The 23,957-nt window shown below is 43.7% G+C and overlaps 1 protein-coding gene across 6 annotated transcripts in view; it reads left to right on the top strand.

The window, feature by feature from the left end:
• The window catches only part of LOC129814871 (protein kinase C and casein kinase substrate in neurons protein 1-like), a 59,455-nt gene extending 36,287 nt beyond the window's left edge, over nt 1-23,168 (top strand). For 5 of the 6 annotated variants that reach the window (XM_055867990.1, XM_055867986.1, XM_055867987.1 and 2 more), the window contains 9 exons: nt 1,169-1,287; nt 11,829-11,985; nt 16,475-16,710; nt 16,900-17,055; nt 17,982-18,157; nt 18,279-18,399; nt 18,598-18,728; nt 19,650-19,858; nt 20,485-23,168. In XM_055867990.1, coding sequence (XP_055723965.1) covers nt 1,228-1,287; nt 11,829-11,985; nt 16,475-16,710; nt 16,900-17,055; nt 17,982-18,157; nt 18,279-18,399; nt 18,598-18,728; nt 19,650-19,858; nt 20,485-20,594 — 1,356 coding nt within the window. In that variant the 5' untranslated portion in view covers nt 1,169-1,227 and the 3' untranslated portion in view covers nt 20,595-23,168. Of the gene's footprint in view, nt 1-1,168; nt 1,288-11,828; nt 11,986-16,474; nt 16,711-16,899; nt 17,056-17,981; nt 18,158-18,278; nt 18,400-18,597; nt 18,729-19,649; nt 19,859-20,201; nt 20,258-20,484 lie in introns of all 6 variants that reach the window. The other variant, XM_055867992.1, reaches the window with a different exon arrangement.
• The last annotated feature ends 789 nt before the right edge of the window (nt 23,169-23,957 follow it).

The following is a 23,957-nucleotide window of genomic DNA, read 5'->3' as shown; positions in this document are numbered from 1 at the left end:
TGAATGTCCCGTTGGTAGTTTAATCTTCCGCGTAGGTCATCTATTTTATTCTCCGAACATTGCAAGTTTGCTAGCAGAATGGAAAGAAGTGGCGGTTTATTCGATCGCCTACAAATTCTCAGAAGGCAGCCCGCCCTCTGGACCCTTTTTCTCTGCCTCTTCTTCACGCAAATTCCGTGAATCTGGGCCTGTTCCCGAGAAAGCAGTATATCGTTCACATCGGGCTCGTCAGACTCGTTAAAGGAAAAAAATAATTCTGCCAGTCCGTGGTGAGTAATCATAGTCCTTATGTCCAGAAGTTATTTTCAGTCATAAGAGACGGAAGCGGCAACATTATGTACAAAATAAGTTTAAAAAATGACTTGCAAATAAACAAACAAAAAAGCAAAATCGGTTGGGGGCACGTAAAACGTCTGCCTTCTTCTCCAGCGCCAACTTTCAAGGAAGCTATCCAAATTACCTTTAAATTCTGCTTAAAACAATCACAACACGTAGGGAATGTTCTCAGAACCTTATTTAATACCTTCAAATAACCTATAATTTCCTTTCTCAGACTGTTAATAAAACCTCACAGGAAAACTTTCAAGGAACCATAGTAAAATGTTCTCAGAACCCCCCTGCAACCTAAACATTTTAGTTCCCAGAACAGGCAACATTTTCACTTCTGTTTTCAGAACATTTAAAAAACGTTCCGTTTCACCTGTCAGGAAACTCCTCCATAATGAAAGGGGCCACATCAGTGATTCCTTTATTAACAGACAAACAGTGCTTTATTAACAGATAATGTCTGTGTCCATTCTCAGGATGAGCAACTTGATCACTTACTTAATACTACCTCCTGTACTACCTCCTGTATTTGAAACTGGTAGCTTGCCTACTGTATCTCTGAATTCGAAGGGACTGAGGGCGAACAGTAACTGAATACAACTGTTGTTTTCTGTTGCTCTTCTGTCATTAGTTCTTTCACATCTTCTACATCTGAATAACCTTTCATGATATTATGAAAGAAAGGGAACATTATATTCACATGGACCACTTAAATAGTTGGTTTTCAATTCCCACACGCAGTCTCTGAAATGGCTCTTTGCATATTTCTTTGTAGTTTGGATAAAAGCAACTGATCACATTGTATTGCTATTATTGACGATCCTCTCTCTCCTCCCTTCAGTGCATGACGACCGTGACTCTGCTGCAGACTCCCACAACCTCCTCAAGCCCTCTAGGATCATGTCGGGCGTCTACGATGAGTCGGCCAGCCAGGAGGATGGCACAGACAGCTTCTGGGAGGTGAGAACAGACCACAACTGTTTGCCTACAGAGATACATTCATGTGAAGTCAAACAGGCATCCCTTTAAGTGGAACTGGGATTTGAACCAGTAACCAAGGTGTCCACACTCTGCAATCACTGCATCACCCTCCTATGGCTTTGCGGCAGAGCTGGCAGCGTGACAGGCCACTGATTAGGGCTGCGGTTGTAGAGGGATTGTGTGTCTTTGTGTGTGTGTGTGTGTGTGTGTGTGTGTGTGTGTGTGTGTGTGTGTGTGTGTGTGTGTGTGTGTGTGTGTGTGTGTGTGTGTGTGTGTGTGTGTGTGTGTGTATGATACAGTATCCCACTCTAGGGGCTACTGCTGCTGTAGATTACACGTTTGACAGGTGACGGGAACGTCAGTATGACGTCTTTATATGACGTCTTATTCTGGTAGCAAACTAGTTGAAAATGGAAGTATTTTTACTGACCAGAATGACATGTTTTTTTGACCGCCATACGACCAGTTGGTCATAATTGTAATCTCTATCTGCCTAGCTGGTCATAAATCCTAAATGTGGATATTGAAAACGTTGTTCATTACATTTCAATTCGTTTCCATAGACACCAATAAAGTTTAAATCTACAACATATTCTTACTTTTAAAATCGATCAAGCAATGGCAAAAACAAATCTACAACATTTTTTTTTTTTACATCTGCATAAAGTAAGGGCCTGTCACGATCGTTCTCCTCCTCTTCATCTGAAGAGGAGAAGCATGGGTCGGACCAATACGCGTCGAGGTATGCAGTCATAATGAATTTATTTAAATGAAAGACGAACACTTAATACAAACTATACAAAATAACAAAACAACAAAACGACCGTGAAGCTACAAACGTTGTGCACATACATACAGGCTACAAACGTTCTACATAGACAATTACCCACAACCAATGAGAGCCTATGGCTACCCTAAATAAGGCTCCCAATCAGAGACAACCGAAATCAGCTGTCTCTAATTGGGAACTCATTCAGGTAACCATAGACTCTCCTAGATAACTAACCAACATAGACAACGCTAGACATCTACACTCAACACAAAACCATATCCTACACCCCATAACCCCTTTACCAAATAAACACCCAAATCCAACAAAACATAAACATTACCCATGTCACACCCTGACCTAACTAAAATAATAAAGAAAACAAAGAATAATAAGGCCAGGGCGTGACATAACCCCCCCCTTGAGGCGCGAACTCCGGGCGCACCATACACAGTCTAGGGGAGGGTCTGGGTGGGCTCCCCTCCACGGTGGCGGCTCCGGCTCTGGTCGTAGTCCCCACGTCACCACAGTACCTAACCACCTCCTAGGCTTCCTCCAAACGACCCCCCTCCACATTAACCCCATTGCATTCAGGGGCAGTTCCGGACTAAGGGGCAGTACCAGGGTAAGAGGCAGTACCAGGGTCAGGGGCAGTACTAGGGTCAGGGACAGTACCAGGGTCAGGGGCAGTACCAGGGTAAGGGGCAGCACCAGGGTAAGGGGCAGCACCAGGGTAAGGGGCAGCTCCGGACTGAGGAATGGCAGCTCCGGACTGAGGGACTGCAGCTCCGGACTGAGGGACTGCAGCTCCGGACTGAGGGACTGCAGCTCCGGACTGAGGGATGGCCCATGGCTGGCTGACGGATCTGGCTGCTCATGGCTAGCTGACGGATCTGGCTGCTCATGGCTAGCTGACGGATCTGGCTGCTCATGGCTAGCTGACGGATCTGGCTGCTCATGGCTAGCTGACGGATCTGGCTGCTCATGGCTAGCTGACGGATCTGGCTGCTCATGGCTAGCTGACGGATCTGGCTGCTCATGGCTGGCTGACGGATCTGGCTGCTCATGGCTAGCTGACGGATCTGGCTGCTCATGGCTAGCTGACGGATCTGGCTGCTCATGGCTAGCTGACGGATCTGGCTGCTCATGGCTGGCTGACTGATCTGGCTGCTCCTGTCTGGTTGGCGGCTCTGGCAGATCCTGTCTGGTTGGCGGCTCTGGCAGATCCTGTCTGGTTGGCGGCTCTGGCAGATCCTGTCTGGTTGGCGGCTCTGGCAGATCCTGTCTGACGGACGGCTCTAGCGGCTCCTGTCTGGCTGGCGGCTCTAGCGGCTCCTGTCTGGCGGACGGCTCAGTGGGCTCATGGCAGACGGGCGGCTTTGCAGGCTCATGGCAGACGGGCGGCTTTGCAGGCTCATTGCAGACGGATGGCTCAGATGGCGCTGGGGAGACGGATGGCTCAGATGGCGCTGGGGAGACGGATGGCTCAGATGGCGCTGGGGAGACGAGCAGTTCAGTCATCGCTGTGCAGACGGCAGACTCCTGCCGGCTGAGGCGCACTGTAGGCCTGGTGCGTGGTGCCGGGACTGGTGGCACCGGGCTGGGGACACGCATCTCAGGGCTAGTGCGGGGAGCAGGAACAGGGCATACTGGACCCTGGGGACGCACATTAGGCCTAGTGCGTGGGGCCGGAACTGGTGGTACCGGACTGGGGACACGCATCTCAGGGCTAATGCGGGGAGCAGCAACAGGATGCACAGGACTCTGGAGACGCACAAAAGGCTTAGTGCGTGGTGCCGGAATTGGTGATACCGGGCTGGAGACACGCACCATAAGGCTAGTGCGTGGAGGAGGCACTGGTGGTACTGGGTTGGGGCGGGGAGGTGGCGCCGGAAATACCGGACCGTGCAGGCGTACTGGCTCTCTTGAGCATTGAGCCTGCCCAACCTTACCTGGTTGAATGCTCCCGGTCGCCCAACCAGTGCGGGGAGGTGGAATAACCCGCACCGGGCTATGTAGGCGAACCGGGGAAACCATGCGTAAGGCAGGTGCCATGTATGCCGGCCCGAGGAGACGCACTGGAGACCAGACGCGTTGAGCCGGCCTCATGACACCTGGCTCAATGCCCAATCTAGCCCTACCAGTGCGGGGAGGTGGAATAACCCGCACCGGACTATGCACACGTACAGGAGACACCGTGCGCTCTACTGCGTAACACGGTGTCTGCCCGTACTCCCGCTCTCCACGGTTAGCCTGGGAAGTGGGCGCAGGTCTCCTACCTGCCCTTGGCCCACAACCCCTTAGCCCCCCCCCAAGAAATTTTTGGGAGTTACTCACGGGCTTTTCGGGCTTCCGTGCAAGACGTGTCCCCTCATAATTCCGGTTTCGAGCTTGATTCTCCGGCTTCCATCCACGTCTCCTAGCTGCCTCCTTAAACCACCTCTCCTGGGCTGTGGCTGCCTCACCTTTCACACGAGAGCAGCGATATTCTCCAGTTTGCGCCCAAGGTCCATCTCTTTCCAATTCGTCCTCCCAACTCCAGAGATCCTGTGTAGGTAGGTCCTGTTGCCGCCTTCCATGCCGCTTGGTCCTATGGTGGGTAATTCTGTCACGAACGTTCTCCTCCTCTTCATCTGAAGAGGAGAAGCATGGGTCGGACCAATACGCGTCGAGGTATGCAGTCATAATGAATTTATTTAAATGAAAGACGAACACTTAATACAAACTATACAAAATAACAAAACAACAAAACGACCGTGAAGCTACAAACGTTGTGCACATACATACAGGCTACAAACGTTCTACATAGACAATTACCCACAACCAATGAGAGCCTATGGCTACCCTAAATAAGGCTCCCAATCAGAGACAACCGAAATCAGCTGTCTCTAATTGGGAACTCATTCAGGTAACCATAGACTCTCCTAGATAACTAACCAACATAGACAACGCTAGACATCTACACTCAACACAAAACCATATCCTACACCCCATAACCCCTTTACCAAATAAACACCCAAATCCAACAAAACATAAACATTACCCATGTCACACCCTGACCTAACTAAAATAATAAAGAAAACAAAGAATAATAAGGCCAGGGCGTGACAGGGCCAGATCAAAATATACTGGCAGGGAGGGGCTGGTCCAACTCAAGGTGTCATTAAAAAAAATGCACCCCCCACCTCAAAGTAAAAAATTATTTTCACATGATTGTAACACCCTCCCCCATAGAATTAATTCAAAATAATGTTTACGACCACAAATAAAAAATAACTGTCGCGACCCTGTGTTTATAAACGTGGATATCGGCTTTTCCACTTCAGCATGCTTTTGTGGCACAGTCGATGCCACGCAGGGCTACAGGCCAGAAGGTTGAGGGTTCGCCGACCACCACAGACAAGCTCACTCTCCCTGCCTGTTTCGTTACACTATGATCAGAGCCGGCTGCAGACAATGATCAGCTAGGGGGAAATCGGATTGTCAACATTTTGATGCCATATTTTCCCCGAATGTCATTAAATGTTTTGGTGTTTTGTAACAGATGTCGCTTTCCATTCATCAATTGGCCGCTGCACATTTGAATTGATTGATGGATTTTATTTGTCAGTTAAAAAATACATATATACAAAGATTTTGACCTGGATTGCTCAAAAAAGTCTGGGATTTATTTCCGTCGTGGTCCCAATTACATAGATACAGACACATTACATAGATAGAATAAAAATGTCCACCTTCAGATACTCATCTGAGGGGAGAGTTTAAGTACAATTCTTCTAAATTTGTTTGGCTGGTAGCTCATTCTTTAGATGTTTAGGGCTGCTGGTGAACCACGATGTGCAGGCATAATCAAAGCGACACTGAACTATCGTACTTGCTAGAGTCTTTAGGGTGTCTATAGCCTTTAGGGTGTCTATAGCTAGGTTTCCATCCAATTGGCGACAGATTTTCATGTGAAGATTCTAAAATCGTCAGAAAAACAATATGCCATTTCAGAGTTTCCTTCAGGAAAATTTTGCACCGGACAACATGACAGGGAAGATTTTAATTGACCGGACATTTGAGAAATGCGTGCTTTGATCCAACCTGCCAGCGCCATCAATAAACGAGGGATGTTGGCCAAATGAATCACATTTACGTTCACTTAAAAACACCTTATAACAAATTACAAAAACACTACTCCTTGTGTTTCAATGTGTAGCATATGCAAAACTTTATAACCACATTTTTTGGGGGAGTTTTAGGATACTTTCCTAAAACAATAATTGTCCACCTCAGAGTTCAAAGATTTGAGCACTAAATGTATCAGAGCATTGCATGCAAAGGCCTGTAGGCTTAGGTGTCCACTATATGATATTCATATTTCAATAAATACATATAGCCTATATAAAGGAAGAGAAGTTTAGGCCTAACCCCACAGAGAGAGATATGCCGGTGGCATGCTATGACACCGACATTCATTTATTTTTGCCAGGTGGCTACTGCGTCTGCAATACAGATATAGACGTACAGAAGGAGAGTCATTTGTTAATTTTCGATCCGAATATTTTGCATAAAGATAAGCACTATATTGTTAGATTATAGGAGTAACTCTGGTTTGGCCTGAAACAGACTTCCTCACCTCAAGTTCAACTGTCGGAGTCAGTTGGAGCACTAGGGTGCACTGCCTTCATATCATACGCCTGCAGTAGCTAAAGCTTAATTATAGTGACACCATAACAAACCTTCACAAAAGTTTATTAGGGTAATATCAAAAGTAAGTCAAGCAATTGTTTATAGGGAAAATATGAACAGAAGAGCATATGTCAACCAGGGAAAAAACAAACTACCCCCCCACCCCCCCCCCCAAAAAAAAAAAGAAAAATCACACAACCCTACCCCTAAACTACACAACCCTCCCCTATTTTGGGTCAACCCTCCCCCCAGTCAATTTTGATCTGTCCCTAATTGTTTCAAAATTCACCCAAAGAAAACACATGCATAGAAAGACTGGGATACAGAGTATATAAAGACAATTTTTTTAAAATTGTATTAATGATTTATAAAAGCAGTGTGATGGGGTAGATCCTCATCAAAGACCTCTGAGCACAGAAGGTGATCTGGAGCGTAGTGGCCCTCTTGAAGACTGGTGTGATGGGTCAGATATGCAGTAAAGAGAATCAGTGCATTAAAACTTGATCAAATTGACATTTTAAAAGAAAAATAGAAAAGGCAATTCCTGACAACTTTGTGGACTCAGCTGGCTTAAAGTATTTCCATGGTACTAGTTGAAGACGTTTGTGGCAGTTACAGGTTAGAGATGGCTTCTAAAAAGAGCAATTTGCTCATACACATACTTTGCATCCTCCTCCACCGTGGCGATCAGGGGTATATTTGAGGACTTTCCAGGGGCCTGCAACACATCAACCTCCTGAGGTTTCTGGCTTTTCATGACACTTTCTTTAAGCGTAATAATAAAATAAAAAAATGTACGATTGGCATAATGTGGGCATGCAGGACACAACAGAACAGTAACGCACAGTAAAATATCTTTAAGAGAATCTACAAAGAAAATGTCATTGTCTATGTCAAATGTCTTAACAGCTCACATTTACTTACCAACTACAATGGAAGACACGAGTTGTAGCAAAGGCCTTCTTGCTCATGTGCAAAGGCATGTTTGCTCCTCTGTCCCTTCATATTGAAGTGGGACATTAATTCATTGGTCATCAATCTGAAACATTTTAAGAAAGAGAATATCAAAATTAGACAGTCGTTGGATAATGACAGTATTTTACTCATCTCTAAATGGTCAAGTTATGCTTGATAAAATCACTTTTTATAAACACACCGTCCCATAATCCTGTGGACACTGTCCCGGACAGAGTTTCCCCCAATTGAGTACAGCTTGGCAGTCTTAAAATAAGAAAGGTAAATGCAAAAAAATGGAAGTATGTGTAAAGAGACAAAGAGACAATCCAATATTATATATTTCAAAAGCTGTGCTCGTCATATCATTCCTGCCACAAACATTGTTAGAAATGGGTGTAATTGGCAAAGCTATTCCTCTTATCTGCATTCTGCACACTTGTTTGCGTATTGCTTTATTAATTTCATATGTATATACTGTATTCTATTCTACAGTGTTTTAGTCAATGCCACTCCGACATCGCTCATCCTAATATTTATATATTTCTTAATTCCAGTATTTTACTTTTAGATGTGTGTATTGTTGTGTATTGTTAGATATTACTGTACTGTTGGAGCTAGGAACACAAGCATTTCGCTACACCCGGCATAACATTCTTCTTGCGCTTCATCAGCCGAATAGCATGTCTCTTGGGGAATCCAGTCTCAGTGAGACCTGATGCTAAGAAAAAATGGATGTAAGGAGGGGTGGTTCTGCTCACTCCTTTCCATGGGATGTGGCAGAATAGGTCACTGCTAACTGAGTGTGTGGCCAAGCACTGCTGTAGAGGCCATGGGAGAATCTAAATTTCATACTCTTTGTGTCCTCTCTCCTCACTTCCTTCTCAAAACCCATTGGATGAGAAAGCCAGAGGTTCCTCCCCTCAGACCTTTTCCTCCAAAGGGTTTTGAGAATGAGGCGAGGAGAGAGGACAGAGGCGCGAGGTGTATGCCATCGAGATTCTCCCCTCGCATCAGGTCATTGACATGTTTCAAGAGCTATAAAGACTGAGACTAATCATAATTAACCATTACCTAAGGTCTTCACTAAGTTAGACTTAGAATAGCAAGTACATTGACTATGTTGCCCCTCAGCAATCTTGCGTCAGACAGACAGACGTAGAGAGAGAGACAGCAAAACATAGACTATTTACATTTCTTAGTCAGCAGGCTGGATAACTAATCTACTCCTTCTCTTTGTTCCCTCCTCCATCCTTCCTTCCAAACTAGAAGATTCCTGTTTACAAAAAATAATCAGGAATTGAAATAGGCAGTTGAGGCACCACCTCTTTAAGGAATACCTAGGATAGGATAAAGTAATCCTTCTAACCCCCTCCCCCCCTTAAAAGAGTTAGATGCACTATTGTAAAGTGGTTGTTCCACTGGATATCATAAGGTGAATGCACCAACTTGTAAGTCGCTCTGGATAAGAGCGTCTGCTAAATGACTTAAATGTAATGTAAAATGTAAATGAGAGGTGTATTGTTAGAATTAGTGTTGAGCGGGATCAGGGATAGGCAAAATGTATTGTCAAATACAAATACAAACTTCACAAAAATACCTGATGAATCAAGAAAAACTTCACATCCACATTGGGGGTACACGTTTCAAGAATTAGGCCAGCTTACAATGTCTCTCACACACACAATCAATGTTTCCTATATGTGTATTCATTAACCATCTCTCTCCCACACACACACAGCTAGCATGGCAAAATGTTGACATGACAATATTCACAAACACATACAATTACTGTCACTAACTAAACAGATATCAAAAAGCTAGCTAGGCACAACCAATGGCCACAACAGGTATACATGTAAATGTACCATGTCCATGGAGGATTAGCCAGATTAGCCAATGTTAGCTAGCTAAAATTGGCCAGCTAAGTTAGCTAACGTAAGCTAGCTATTCAATCTGTCAGCAGTTTCCTTGATGTTCTTCTCCCCAACAAACCACTGCTTTACTTACAAAAGTAAAACAAGAATGCAGGAGAACAGGGACTACCATTTAGCAGATTAGAGATCCATTGCTGCACGCAAGGCACAGATTCCAAACCAAGTTTTATGCCTTATTTATCCTCATTTAGCTACTGAAATATGCCTACCTCCTTATTTAGCTGCTAAAATGAAAATACAATTACTGCACACATTATGTTAATTGCTTAAAAACTTTAAGGGAAAATATAATAGTCATATTTTCAAGGTGTAACAGCTTTCTTCCTGGGATGAAGGAGAGGACCAAAATGCAGCGCGGTTATTGTTCAACATGTTTAATAAGATGATAAACGATGAACATTTACAAATAACAAACGTGAAAGCCGAGACAGTCCTATCTGGTGCAGACCACAAACACAGAGACAGGAAACAACCACCCACAATCCCCAACACAAAACAAGCCACCTATATATGATTCTCAATCAGGGACAACGATTGACAGCTGTCTCTGATTGAGAACCATATTAGGCTGGACACAGAAACAGACAAACTAGACACACAACATAGAATGCCCACCCCAACTCACGCCCTGACCATACTAAACAAATACAAAAACAAGGGAAAACAGGTCAGGAACGTGACACAAGGTCAAATTCAGGTGCAATAATATTTGACTAATTATTGATTAAAAAAAGGGTTTTGTAAACCCTTGTAAATTGTAGTAGGATATTGAAATAAAATACATAGGCCTATGTGTTATTTGTTAAATTATGAAAATATAAATGTAGTTAGTCATAATTGAACATCAAAATTGCATTCAGTTGAACAGAAGAAAATGTGCAGCACAATAAACAGTGTAATTGGCTAACAGACTAAATATGACCATTAGAAGCCAACACACACAGTAAGCTACCAGATGCCATTAATAAAACAACCATTATTTCATTGTACCACAGTTTTACTGCATTTTAACGGCCGTGCATTTTTGTAAGGTTATCCTGTATTATTGAGCATTTTTATCTTACATGCTGGTAGCCTAGAACAAACGTTATGGAAGGTGAATGTGCACTTTTCAATTAGGTGGACAGCAACTACGAAAAACCCTACAATGGCCTAGCAAAAGCATTTATACCATCAGAGATTCTCTAAATTAGGGACCATCTCTGATAGCTTTAGGATCGCATAGACTGTCCCACAGTTTAGCTTTTAATGACCTAGCAAATTCGATAGAGGTTAAATATATCACATTTCTTTTTTTTTCTTTTTTGTATTTTATCACCTGCTGAATAAAAAACTCAAATGGCCCTAACCCTGAAAAAGTTAATCGGGCCGGATGAGCTGAAGTGCACTCGGCCGGAGTACCATTAGCCAGAGTAATATGATTCTGCCGGACTCGGGAAGAGCTCTGCCCACATGAAGCCCTCCGAGTCCGAGTCCATGCCAAGTACCCCGAGTCTCAAATGGAATAGGCCCGAGCCCAGTATGTTGCCGCGAGACCTTTACCCACTTTGGTGCGCTCTGACAGCTGTTGTTTGCTAACTGTGCTAAGCTGAATAACGCAAACCCTGCAGAAAAAGAACATTACTCCAATTTGAATCATTGTAATAGTTCTAGTATCTTATATCCAATGGGTGCATGGCCCACAAACACCAAGCACATGTTTATATAGATTGGAGTCGATTCATTTAGTAGTATTTAGATAACTGGTCAGTAGTTCAATCAGATGTAAACCAAAAAAAAGAAAAGGGCATCATGTAAAAGACATCTTAATCTGTTTGTGATCTGGTTATAAGACGTCCCGACCAGATTCCAACCAGAAAAATACATATTTAACATATTGTATGCCCACTGGGATAAGGATTCTAGCTTTAAGGTGGCACGCCACATTCTTAAAGACGATTTATGCTTGATTCGGCAATGCGCTCCGTATGGAGGGTGTGCCCCAATTTCAGAACATCCGGAGGCTTCCTTCAAAATAGCTCTGTTCCGCGAAGCGCAAGAAGTATGAATGCCCTGACTTCTGCAGATGCCGCATCACAGTAAATACTGCACAGCCAATGTAGATTTCGTAATTACCATAAATTGGCTTTTAAGGTGGAATGTGTTGAATGTAATTGATATGCCTCTCATTCTGGTGCCCATGAAAGGTGGGGAACTACAAGCGTGCTGTGAAGCGGATTGATGACGGCCACAGGCTCTGCAATGACCTGATGAACTGTATACAAGAGCGAGCCAAAATTGAGAAGGCCTACAGCCAGCAGCTGACCGACTGGTCCAAGAGATGGAGACAGCTGGTGGATAAAGGTACAAAGGAAGGAGGGGAGACACAAACCCAGCAGCTCACAGTGCTTTGGAGAGTTACTGCCACCTGTTGGTGCCCAGTTAGCAAAAAAAAATATGTCTAAAAGACGTATTTCCCAGACGTTGAAGTTATGTTCATTTTAGGTTCAGAATAAAAGGTCAAAATATACACATTTTCTGGATGTTGAAAATACTTATTTTCCGGACGTTGAAATTTTCGGTTCTGAATGAAAGTTGAAAAAACATAATTTACAGACATTGAAAATACATATGTTTTGGTAATTGGTTCTATGTCAAATTTCAACTGCACATATTGTACATGCTCAATGAAGTAAGCATTATATCACAATAATCATTTTCTAATTCATTTATTCTCGGAAAGAGGAGCCAACCAAAGATTACAACATATAATATGTATTATTGCTCCCTTCTGTCACATGCACTTATGTTAGCTTTTTCAAAAGCTTTCAAACTGGCAGCAATGATGTTTAAAGTAGTCCAACCTACTTTTCTTCTTCGTTGGGGTTTTATGGTGGTGCATACAAATATTAGGTGCAGTACCGCCACTGGGTATGTTGGAGACTATGGAGGTGTTCTACACTTTGCACTGTAATCTAAAAATGATTTATTTAACCTTTATTTAACTAGGCAAGTCAATTAAGAACAAATTCTTATTTACAATGATGGCCTACCCCAGCCAAACCCTCCCCTAACCCGGACGACGCTGGGCCAATTGTGCGCCACCCTATGGGAATGGAGGAAGGAAATGATTGCTGAGTGAATTACAGTTTGTTCTGGACTAGGGTTGTGGCGGTCACGAAATTTCATCAGCTGGTGACTGTCAAGCAAATAACTGCTGGTCTCAAGGTAATTGACCGTTAATTATCATAAACACTTTTCGCATCTCCTGGCATCCACACAGCCTACAAGCCACTGATGCAGACCTTTGGAACATCTACATTTTAAAAAGTATAAGAAATCCATGTAATATCCTACACCTTCACAATAAATCCATTATTTATTTTAGACAGGTCTAAAAAAGCATGATATGAGGAAAATGTAGTCTATTTCAGAAGGACAGAATAGCATACTCTGAGTTGTCCTGATGTTAGGTCCTCATCTGGCTATGCCATATGGCTATGGGCTACACTAGTTCATTTAGCAGATAAGATTTGCTTAGAATTCCATGGCATTATTTATATTATTTTATAGTATGAAGAATACAATTGAACAAAGCTGAATAACTGACTTGCCTAGTTAAATAAAGGTAAAACAATAATATAAATTAAAAAAATATATATATATACACTGCTCAAAAAAATAAAGGGAACACTTAAACAACACACTGTAACTCCAAGTCAATCACACTTCTGTGAAATCAAACTGTCCACTTAGGAAGCAACACTGATTGACAATAAATTTCACATGCTGTTGTGCAAATGGAATAGAGAAAAGGTGGAAATTAAAGGCAATTAGCAAGACACCCTCAATAAAGGAGTGATTCTGCAGGTGGTGACCACAGACCACTTCTCAGTTCCTATGCTTCCTGGCTGATGTTTTGGTCACTTTTGAATGCTGGCGGTGCTCTCACTCTAGTGGTAGCATGAGACGGAGTCTACAACCCACACAAGTGGCTCAGGTAGTGCAGCTCATCCAGGATGGCACATCAATGCGAGCTGTGGCAAGAAGGTTTGCTGTGTCTGTTAGCGTAGTGTCCAGAGCATGGAGGCGCTACCAGGAGACAGGCCAGTACATCAGGAGACGTGGAGAAGGCCGTAGGAGGGCAACAACCCAGCAGCAGGACCGCCACCTCCGCCAATGAGCAGGAGGAGCACTGCCAGAGCCTTGCAAAATGACCTCCAGCAGGCCACAAATGTGCATGTGTCTGCTCAAACGGTCAGAAACAGACTCCATGAGGGTGGTATGAGGGCCCGACGTCCACAGGTGGGGGTTGTGCTTACAGCCCAACACCGTGCAGGACGTTTGGCATTTGCCAGAGAACACCAAGATTGGCAAATTCGCCACTGGCGCCCTATGCTCTTCACAGATGAAAGCAGGTTCACACTGAGCACATGAGCACATGTGACAGACGTGACAGAGTCTGGAGACGCCGTGGAGAACGTTCTGCTGCCTGCAACATTCTCCAGCATGACCGGTTTGGAGGTGGGTCAGTCATGGTGTGGGGTGGCATTTCTTTGTGGGGCCGCACAGCCCTCCATGTGCTCGCCAGAGGTAGCCTGACTGCCATTAGGTACCGAGATGAGATCCTCAGACCCCTTGTGAGACCATATGCTGACACATGCAATAACATTCTCAGTAACGGTTACAGACATATATTTGTCTTGCGACGACTGTTTATGTTGTTGTTCGTCTTCTGTAATTGAATGCACTGACTGTAATAACTATTATTATTCATGAATGAGCTCCGTCCCCAAACAAGTACAAATCTGGTCAGCCCGGACCAGACCAAATCTGAACGAGACACAGACATATACGCTATGTTTCACAGGTTTGAACAGTACAGTATGGCACAGTTCAGTACAGTAGAGCACAGCATGGTACGGTACATTTTATTCAGTAGAGTACGGTACGGTACAGTAGAGTTTAATTCGATAGAGTACAGTACAGTGCGGCACAGTACAGTTTAATTCAGTAGAGTAGAGTACAGTAGTGTACAGTCGAGTACAATACAGTACTTTAAAGTACGTTACAATACAGTACATTATAGTGTACTATGCTCTTCTGTGCTGAGCTGTACTGAACTTTACTTGTCTTTATTTACTGTATTCTGCTGTACTGTATTGTACTATACTAATCTTTTCTTTACTGTAGGGGGAAAGTGGGGTAAGTTGAGCCAAAGGGTCAATTGAGCCACCCCTTGTTTCTCGGAAACCGTTGAGCCAATGGCCACCATACCCCATACAAATGATTATTACATTTTGTCAGTTTTATTCACATGCATAATGTTGTTGCAATGTGTCATGCATATGAACTCAAGATAGTGTATTTTTATTGTTACAGAGCAAACATCAGCATGTCCCGTGCATACAAACGTAAAACAAGCAGAGGTCTAGCCCCCCTTGAGGTTCTTGAGCGAGCAGCCAAGGAAGTGAGAGACCGAGGGTTCTCCGTGGAACCCAAAAGTGTTCTATGTGGACCCAAAAAGGGTTATTCGAAAGGTTCTCCTATGGGGACAGCCGAAGAACCGTTTTAGGTTCTAGATAGCACCTTGGTGTAGCTTCTCTTTCTCACAGGAACATGTTTGTTTTCTTTTTTTTGTTGGTCAATGTCATTCAGTCTATTTCCCATCCCTTGCTGCTGCTTGAATGGACTTATTCCCTTCTCTCACTTCCTTGGCTGTTCTCTCGAGAACCTCAAGGGGTCTTGACCCGTAACTGCCGGAGTACCGTTTCGGAACCCTTTTTTTTTTGAAGAATGTATGAGAGGCACACAAGGTCTTAGCTGATGACATGGAGTCTGAGCTTGCTAAACATATCAAGAACCTCGCGGACCAGTTTTCATGGGCTTAGTAGCTTCAAATGCAGAGAACTTGCCGACGAATTGGCACATCGAAACAACATACCCGATAACTGGTCCAGAAATGGAAGGGTAATTTATATTGAAAAGAGGGATCTATATCTTAAATGTAGGCATACATTTAAGATATACAATATACCACACCCATATTCCATGAATTCAACTTTGACCTCCCAGCACCATCACCCACTGTCACATGACACTATCAGCCACATACTCCTCTTTCCTCTACTAGTGTGCTGTACTGTGCTTTCCAAACTTGGGAAACATAGATTTCTATGATTGGTTCAGATTTGGTCCGGACCGAACAAAGCTGAACCAATCATAGACGTCTATGTTTGGGCTAAATATAGGCCAGTCCGGACCGGACGTCTGTGGATGTTGAAATCAAGGCCAGTCCGAACCGGACCAAATCTGGACCAAACATAGATGTCTATGATTGGTTTAGAAATCAAGGCTGGTCCGGACCACACCAAAAACAGACCAAAAAAAGACATTGAAACAACGTGGGCATTAGCCTGTGCTTAGTTGGTGCATGCTATTTTTAAGCAATAAACTCTGAGGAGGTGTGGTGTATGGCCAATATAACACAGATAAGGGCTGCTCTTAGGCACATATGTCACAAACCCCTGAGGTGCCTTATTGCTATTATAAACTGGTTACCAACGTAATTAGAGCAGTAAAAATAATACATGTTGCGTCATACCCTGGTTATACGGTCTGATATACTGTACCACGGCTATCAGCCAATCAGCATTCAAGGCTCGAACCACCCATTTTAGAATGTATAATAAACTCTTTCTAGTGTTGTCAGTACCGTAAACGCAATGCGCGGGATCTTCTTTTCTCTAGACAGTTTTGCCATGGAATAAAACTGCTATTAGTCATGAAGTAATACTGGAGTAATCTGTTTCTAAAATTGCTAATGGACCTCCCCCTTCTCACTCTCCCTCAGGACCCCAGTACGGCAGTGTGGAGAGGGCCTGGGTGGCAGTGATGACAGAGGCTGAGAAGGTGAGTGAGCTGCACCAGGATGTGAAGAACAACCTGGTCAACAATGACTTTGAGAAGGTGAAGAACTGGCAGAAGGACTCCTACCACAAGCAGATGATGGGAGGCTTCAAGGAAACCAAAGAGGCAGAGGAGGGCTTCAAGAAGGCCCAGAAACCATGGGCCAAGAAGCTCAAGGAGGTGAGGGGCAACCACCAGAACTACACTTAGAGTGATGTAACACTTTCCCCAAATTGAGCTGTCATTGACGTTGAGGTCCGGGTCAGCACATGCACCACACTCTGCTGTAACCTTGAAGTCGTTTGCATTGAAATGATGTCCCCAACGGGTTCATGTCCTTCTAAAATATACAATTTCTTCTCTCCTCAGCTTGAGACTGCCAAGAAGACGTACCACCTGGCTTGTAAGGAGGAGAAGGTGGCGTCATTCAGAGAGGCCAACAGCAAGGCAGACGCCTCAGTCACGGCCGACCAGCAGAAGAAGCTCCTGGACAAGGTGGACAGGTGCAAGCAGGATTCTCAGAAGGTGAGCTACCCAGACCACTACTGCCCAGATCAGGGCGTAAGAGCTTACATCCACCACCAAGGCATAGCAGTAGCACCCACCTGGCTGAGACACGACAGCCATTTTGTGCCGGAACACTGATTACCACACATCAGCTATCATCACAGTGAAGAGTCCTTTCTGCTAATCAGTATTCACACTGAGAGCTGCAATCAAGGCGAGTGGAGAGGAGAGAGTGAATCAAATCAACTCCAGCTATTTTAAGACTCATCTGGGTCACACCCTCCACTGCTCAATCCTCCTCTTCACCTTTATTTAACCAGGTAGTCCAGTTGAGAACAAGTTCTCATTTACAACTGCGACCTGGCCAAGATAAAGCAAAGCAGTGCGACACAAAACAACAACACACGGGATAAACAAAAGTACAGTCAATGTTAGGGAGGCCTCTCATCTCATTGCCGTTACTAGTTCCAGGAGTATTTCTTGAGTTGAAGATCTGCAGCCCAGAGAGGACCTATTGACTAGTATAGTGGACTCTACTCTGCTGAGGCCACTGGGATGATGTCACAGCCTTGCTACCCCTTGACCCGCTCAAACCATTACATATGTTCAATAACACTGTCTTAGAACTACTGAGAGGGCCACAAATTATCATTCAACCTTGGTCGACGTCAATCACCACCACTTCTCAGTCACCTCAAGCCTCTAAAGACCTTGCTATGCAGAGGCTAGAACGATCTAACCGAATAGAAAAAGAAAAGTCACTGTAATGTGCAGGATATTGACAGTAAAATACCCTGTATGAAAGGTCCCTGACACATTAAAATACAACAACTATTAAGCCCACTTTGTAGGGGTCAACGGCCCCTCCGCTCTGAACTGTACAGCCAGTGTGCTTGTTTACCCCTGACACGTTGTTAACGTACTCTGTGATCCTCCCCATGCAGGCTAAGGAGAAGTATGAGAAGACTCTGGATGAGCTGAGGAAGTGTACGCCCCAGTACATGGAGAACATGGAGACAGTGTTTGACACGTGTCAGCAGTTTGAGGAGAAGAGACTGAGCTTCCTCAGGGAGGTGCTGTTGGACATCAAACGACACCTCAACCTCACCGAGAACCAAAGGTAGGGCCATACTCACACACGCCTTGGCCCACCACCTGGGCACCACCATAATAGTACACCGAGTCAAGACGAGTGTGTCAGAGCAGAGGTGTGACTGCTGTCTATCTCTGTCTGTCTTCAGCTACGCCACAGTGTACAGAGACCTGGAGCGCACCATCACCTCTGCCAGCGCACAGGAGGACCTGAAATGGTTCAGCAACAACCACGGCCCTGGCATGCATATGAACTGGCCCCAGTTTGAGGTACACAACCACCGCTTCCCAGTTAGCCTCACAAGACATGTGTTTAATTGATCGCTTTTAACTCATGGTATGAATTCATTTCAATTCACTTCCCCCATTGACTGAATAGGAACAACCAGGCTTTGACTGGTAACTGTGGCTTGCTCCCTGTCTTCCGTCCGTCTGTCCTTCCTTTCTTCCGTCCGTCCTTCCTTCCAGGAGTACAACCCAGAGATCACTCACATGATCAACAAACGGGAGAAGTCAAAGAAAGGGGCAGACGGTATCATGCTGACCAACGTGACAGCGGCTCCGGACTATGTGGCTGCACCGGCTGGAGACAGGGGCAGGTAGGTCTCACAGACACCTCCACCACTACGGTTACCTTCTGTAGTAGAACAGACATGCCTCTCTAACATGTAGAATAACTGTGAATGTCATCACAAGAGACCATTTTCCTTTTTTTACCAATACTAACAGCAGAATTGATCTCAAAACATCTCTTTTTACAATGTGTAGTATGTCAGTGATGTAATTGGCATTTTGCAATAGTAAGCAAGTAAGTCTCGGACAAGTAAGCTTTTTCCGAGCCAGAATGGCCCATAGGTGCAATAAGGAATTGTGCAATAGGCAATGTATGAATTCTGTGAATGAGATGTTATGTCTGCTGTTTGCTCAAGAGCATTTCCCCACGTATTGGATGGGGGCTATAACATTTATCTTGTCTTGTCTTATCGGATGTCCTTGCGATAGCAGCAATGATTCATGTGGACATAAAGTTAACGGTTCATAAATACAAAGCACACAATGTCATCGCAAGCTATAGTATCATTAACTCGAACTGTGAAATGTCACAGTTGGGTTTGGTAATATCTCCCGCAAGGGCTGTTTAGTGGCCAGAAGATGACGTCACCCCGGTTGTTTTTGCATTGTCAGTATGATCATAGCAGAACAGAGAAGTGGGGGGGGGGGGTGCTTTCTCTGTTGCATGTTTTCTCGTGCTGGGTCAACATGAATGTACGAGAGATCAGCTCTTAAAGGACAATGGAAGTGAAACATCCAGTTTGTGCCTCCTATTCACTCACCTTGGTTCGACTGGAAGGTAGCAACAGCCCTTTCTCCTCTGTGCTGGTCACACGATGACCATGATGATGGATAGTGATCCTAGTTACTGGAGGAAACTTGTGGAAACTTGTGGTCAACTGTTCTGCAACTAGACAATGATGATGGTGATGATGGTCCGTGATGTTGAAACGTCTCCTCCTCCACAGTGTGAGCAGCTCTGATAAGAACCAGGCCTACTCCTCTCAGGACCAGTCGGTAGAGTGGTCAGACGATGAGCAGGCCGCGCCAAACTCCGGCTCAGACACCAATGGGGGTGGGGCCAACCCCTTTGAGGAGGAGTCAGCGAAGGGCGTGCGGGTGAGGGCGCTGTACGACTACGACGGGCAGGAACAGGACGAACTCACCTTTAAAGCAGGTGAGAATCCCAACGAGAACTAACAACTCTGTTTGGTTGTTTGGTTGTAATTCTGTGTTTATTGTCATGTTGCCATGTCTATCTTTTTCCAAATGTGATGCCACAAATCAATTTCCCATTACTACTACTAAGAACTGAACATTTTAGAAGCAGAGCCTGTTGATTGGTTACTGTAAGAAAGACACTAAATTGTGCCCTGAACTTTTCAAATACATTTGTTTTGTTATTTACTTTATATATGATATGAACCAAATAATCTAACTAACGCACAGTAGGATACAAGGTTTCCAGAGATAAAAAGCAAGTTCTTTTTTTGTCTCGTTACATTTTTCATCCCAAAAAGAAAACACACAATAGCAACACCCAAGGCCCTGGCATATGAACTGGCACCAGTTTGAGGTACAGTTTGCAAAAAGTCATCAACATACACATCTCAGATTTAACCCAGATTTCAACCAAAAATCAACAATAGAGTTGTTATAATTGTAATTGAATTCATGTTTGTTGCAAACTCAATCCAATATCAATCCAAAATTCTACAGTATGTCAATATAATGTCTTTTTCTACCTTCCCTTCCTCTCGCTCCCTCCTCTCTCTTTCTCTCTCTCTCTTTCCTGTCTCACAGGAGATGAGCTGACTAAACTAGAAGACGAGGATGAGCAGGGTTGGTGTAAAGGCCGGTTGGACAGTGGCCAGCTGGGCTTGTATCCTGCTAATTACGCGGAGCCCGTCTAGCTGCTTGTGTACGTGGAGGACACTGCCCCATTGGTTAGTCACCCAGACTAAACCGTCTGATCATACTGCACATTACCAGAGACTTCAAAGCAATGCTTCCCCATCCCTCCTCTCTACCTGAGCAACCAACACACAGACTGAGCAGTCTTTATTTAAACACTCCCCTAGGACCCACATCAGACAAAGACAGTACCAACACGACCAACACATATCAACCACCACACTGGGCTTGGGACCACGGTCAAACCACGTCAGTATATGTGTACCAACAACAAACACCACAACCGATAAGTGCAGGAAAATAATTCAGCATTTTTGTGTAGCTGTGTTCTCTTCCAATGTTGTGCAGTGGTTATGATGACATTTACATGGCAGAAAGGACGTTCCCTCATAACATATGATATGGTTTAGTCCATGGTGCTTGCTTAGACAGAATGAGCTATGCACTGTGCATTGTGAATATGTGCTGATGGGTCTGTCATTCCATGTAAGGTTCTAAAAGTCTCCCTGTGAAACAGCAGCAGCAGCAGCATGTGCTACTGTATGACATTAATGACATTTAGCTGCAGGATCACTGACAAATCACTGTTGAGCAGAGCAGAGCACGACCGTACTACGCTGTTGAGCCTTGTTCAGTGTAATGGCATAGAACAGTGTTTCTCTACCCTCGTTGTACCAGAGACTGGCAAGCTACGGTTCTCCTCTTTGGGTGACTGTTTAGATGAAAAGCTTCTCTCAAGATCAGACGATGTTGGTGTCAGATGAGGGACCACTCAGTAACGTCTCAGGGGCCGGTGCCAGACCATGGACCGAGGGTTGAAGAAACACCTGTATAGGACATGTTCTTTCCCTAAAGCAGCATTGAGTTAATGTACTTGAAGTACCTCCGATCATACCATGTTGATCATGTGCTTGTGATTTCCTGACCCCACTGCTTTCTGGACTCATCACGTTATATTGTTTTCTTTTGTCTTAAAGTGCAAGCTGTGTTCATTGAGAAATATGAAAAATATGCTTTATTATTTTGATTTCTTTTGTCTTTTTTTTCTTTAGCATGTATTGGGTTTAGGTAGTGCATTCCTCAGCCTATGTGGGCCTCCACTAGGGTTCAGTGCAATTATAACATTGACCCAACTCCACTAATGGGTTAAACGGTTTGTCATCAGAAATGAACTGTCGCCGACCAAATTACAGGAGACAAAAACATTTAGGAATATGAGAGAATCCTGGGAATTCACTGTATAGATGACACAGTTATAGTAACAAACGAACGAGAGCCCCACTGCCCCATGCGAGATACTAGATCCTATCCATAGATATAAAACACATGCATTTTTTTATGAATGAAAATGAGTCACCCTAACTGTATCCCAGCTCAGTCTCTGTCTCTCTCCACCTTGCTGTTCCTGATCTAACGGTCATTGCATACTCGATCACAATAAGCTGTTAAATACTACTGAAAGTGAGCTTACTGTACACTTTGACCAAATGATTCCTTCTTTTTTCTTTTTAGTTTTTATCCTGTCAGTTGAATCCTTAATCCTTAACATCATTTTAGAAACTGATGCCAATGATTTGTGTCTCCTAACTGGCAAAATTGAGACTTATCTAAATAATGGGGATAACTTGAATCTATACAACACACAATCCTTAATCCTTGTCTACTGAACTAGTGAATCAAAGAGAATCTGCAGCAGAGATAATACCTAGAAAATGTGTGACACGCACACATATGAAACAGTGTTAACCCTTTAAACACCAGGGATGTACTCTTAATGACAATGACACGGGGAGAGAAAGCTATAGTACAAAGTACACTGTTAAAGAAAGGCAGAAAGTGTCAAATATTGATGAGGAAACTATATTTTCTGCTGCTAGAAGTTCATTTTGGAGATCTGGGATATAGCTACCGGAGGACATTTTGGGACTACACTTCCGATAGTGGGATAAAACATGTTAACCATCAGCTCTCCAAACGAAACCCAAGCCTCGCTAAATCAGTAAATGCTTCACCTGAGCCACACCACCCATACCCACAACACACACACACACTAACAGAGAGAGAAAGAGAGCATGTGCACACAGACACTGGCCCAGTGCATCTGGAAAGACCCGGTTCAATTACCACCATGAAAAGACACAACTAGTGTACATGCTGTTCTAAACTATTATAGACTCCTTTAGCCAGTTCAACACACCAATAAAGTGCAGATAGTACACTATTGACCCAGCAGACACAACGCATTGTATCTGAATCAGAATGAGATTGTTTACAATACTGTTGTACACATGTCATCTAATTTGTATATGAGTATGATGTAAAGTTCAGTAATTTACATCATGCCGATGGCGTTCACACAGAAGTTCACGTGAAGCCGTGAAAGGATGGTGAATATGTAAAGATGTTTTAACCTTTTAATTGACCTTGTTTCGCACACAGTATGTAGGGGAACCAGTGGTTGTTGGAAAGCCCTAGTGGTCTAGAAGCCTGTCTGCTTGGAATAATAGTTCTGTACTCTTCAAACTGTAGTGCCTGTTCATCTGCATACAACAAAATAAAAGGCTTTATCAGAACATTGGTACGACTATTGTGATGATGGGTACACGCATTCTCTGGATAGCGGGGTGATATACACACATCCATTAAAAAAAAAAAATTTTTTTTTGTACACTGCAAATTGACCATTTGATTACATTTGAGGCACGGTCACTTTTTGTTGTTGTCGCTAAATTCCTGGTGATTTGACTCTTTGTTGACCAAAAACGTTGGTCATAAGCATGAATGAGACTTTATAATGTTGGCAAGTCTTTTAATAATGAATTAACCTGCAAGCTGTTAAAAAAAAAAAAAAAAGCCTTACCTAACACACCACTAGAGGTCATCAGTAAACACAAAGAAGTTCAGCTTCCTACTCTTTCTGAATCAAATGCCCCTAACTGCAATCACTGTTTGGGTTGACATCTAATGGGGGAGTGACGTCTACAAATACAGTGCTATGACTTTTTATGTATGAATGAAATTATGGTTGCAGATAAAAAAGTAAATATTGTATTTTATGGCACTTGCTTTTTTATTTTTTATTCCCTGAGCGAGACATTCTCTCTGACCTTTTTATCAAGCCGCCACGTTCACCTTGAGGTGATATATGTTGAACTTGTTAGGACCTTATAGATGAATATCATATTTCAACCAGTATTTAAATAGTGTAGATCTTACGGTGTCTTTTCTCACAGGAACTGTTTTTGGCCGCTGCATTCATAATAAAGACCAATGATGAATCGTGCAGAAAATATAACAAATATTATGTATTAACATTTCATGGTAATAAAAGACCAATTTAAGCCAACAAATAAAATGTACCA

This window comes from Salvelinus fontinalis, chromosome 18 (genome assembly GCF_029448725.1).
Source record: "Salvelinus fontinalis isolate EN_2023a chromosome 18, ASM2944872v1, whole genome shotgun sequence".
Lineage (NCBI taxonomy): Eukaryota > Metazoa > Chordata > Actinopteri > Salmoniformes > Salmonidae > Salvelinus > Salvelinus fontinalis.
The sequence above is the reverse complement of the archived record's forward strand: the minus strand, read 5'-3'. Positions and strand labels throughout refer to the sequence as shown.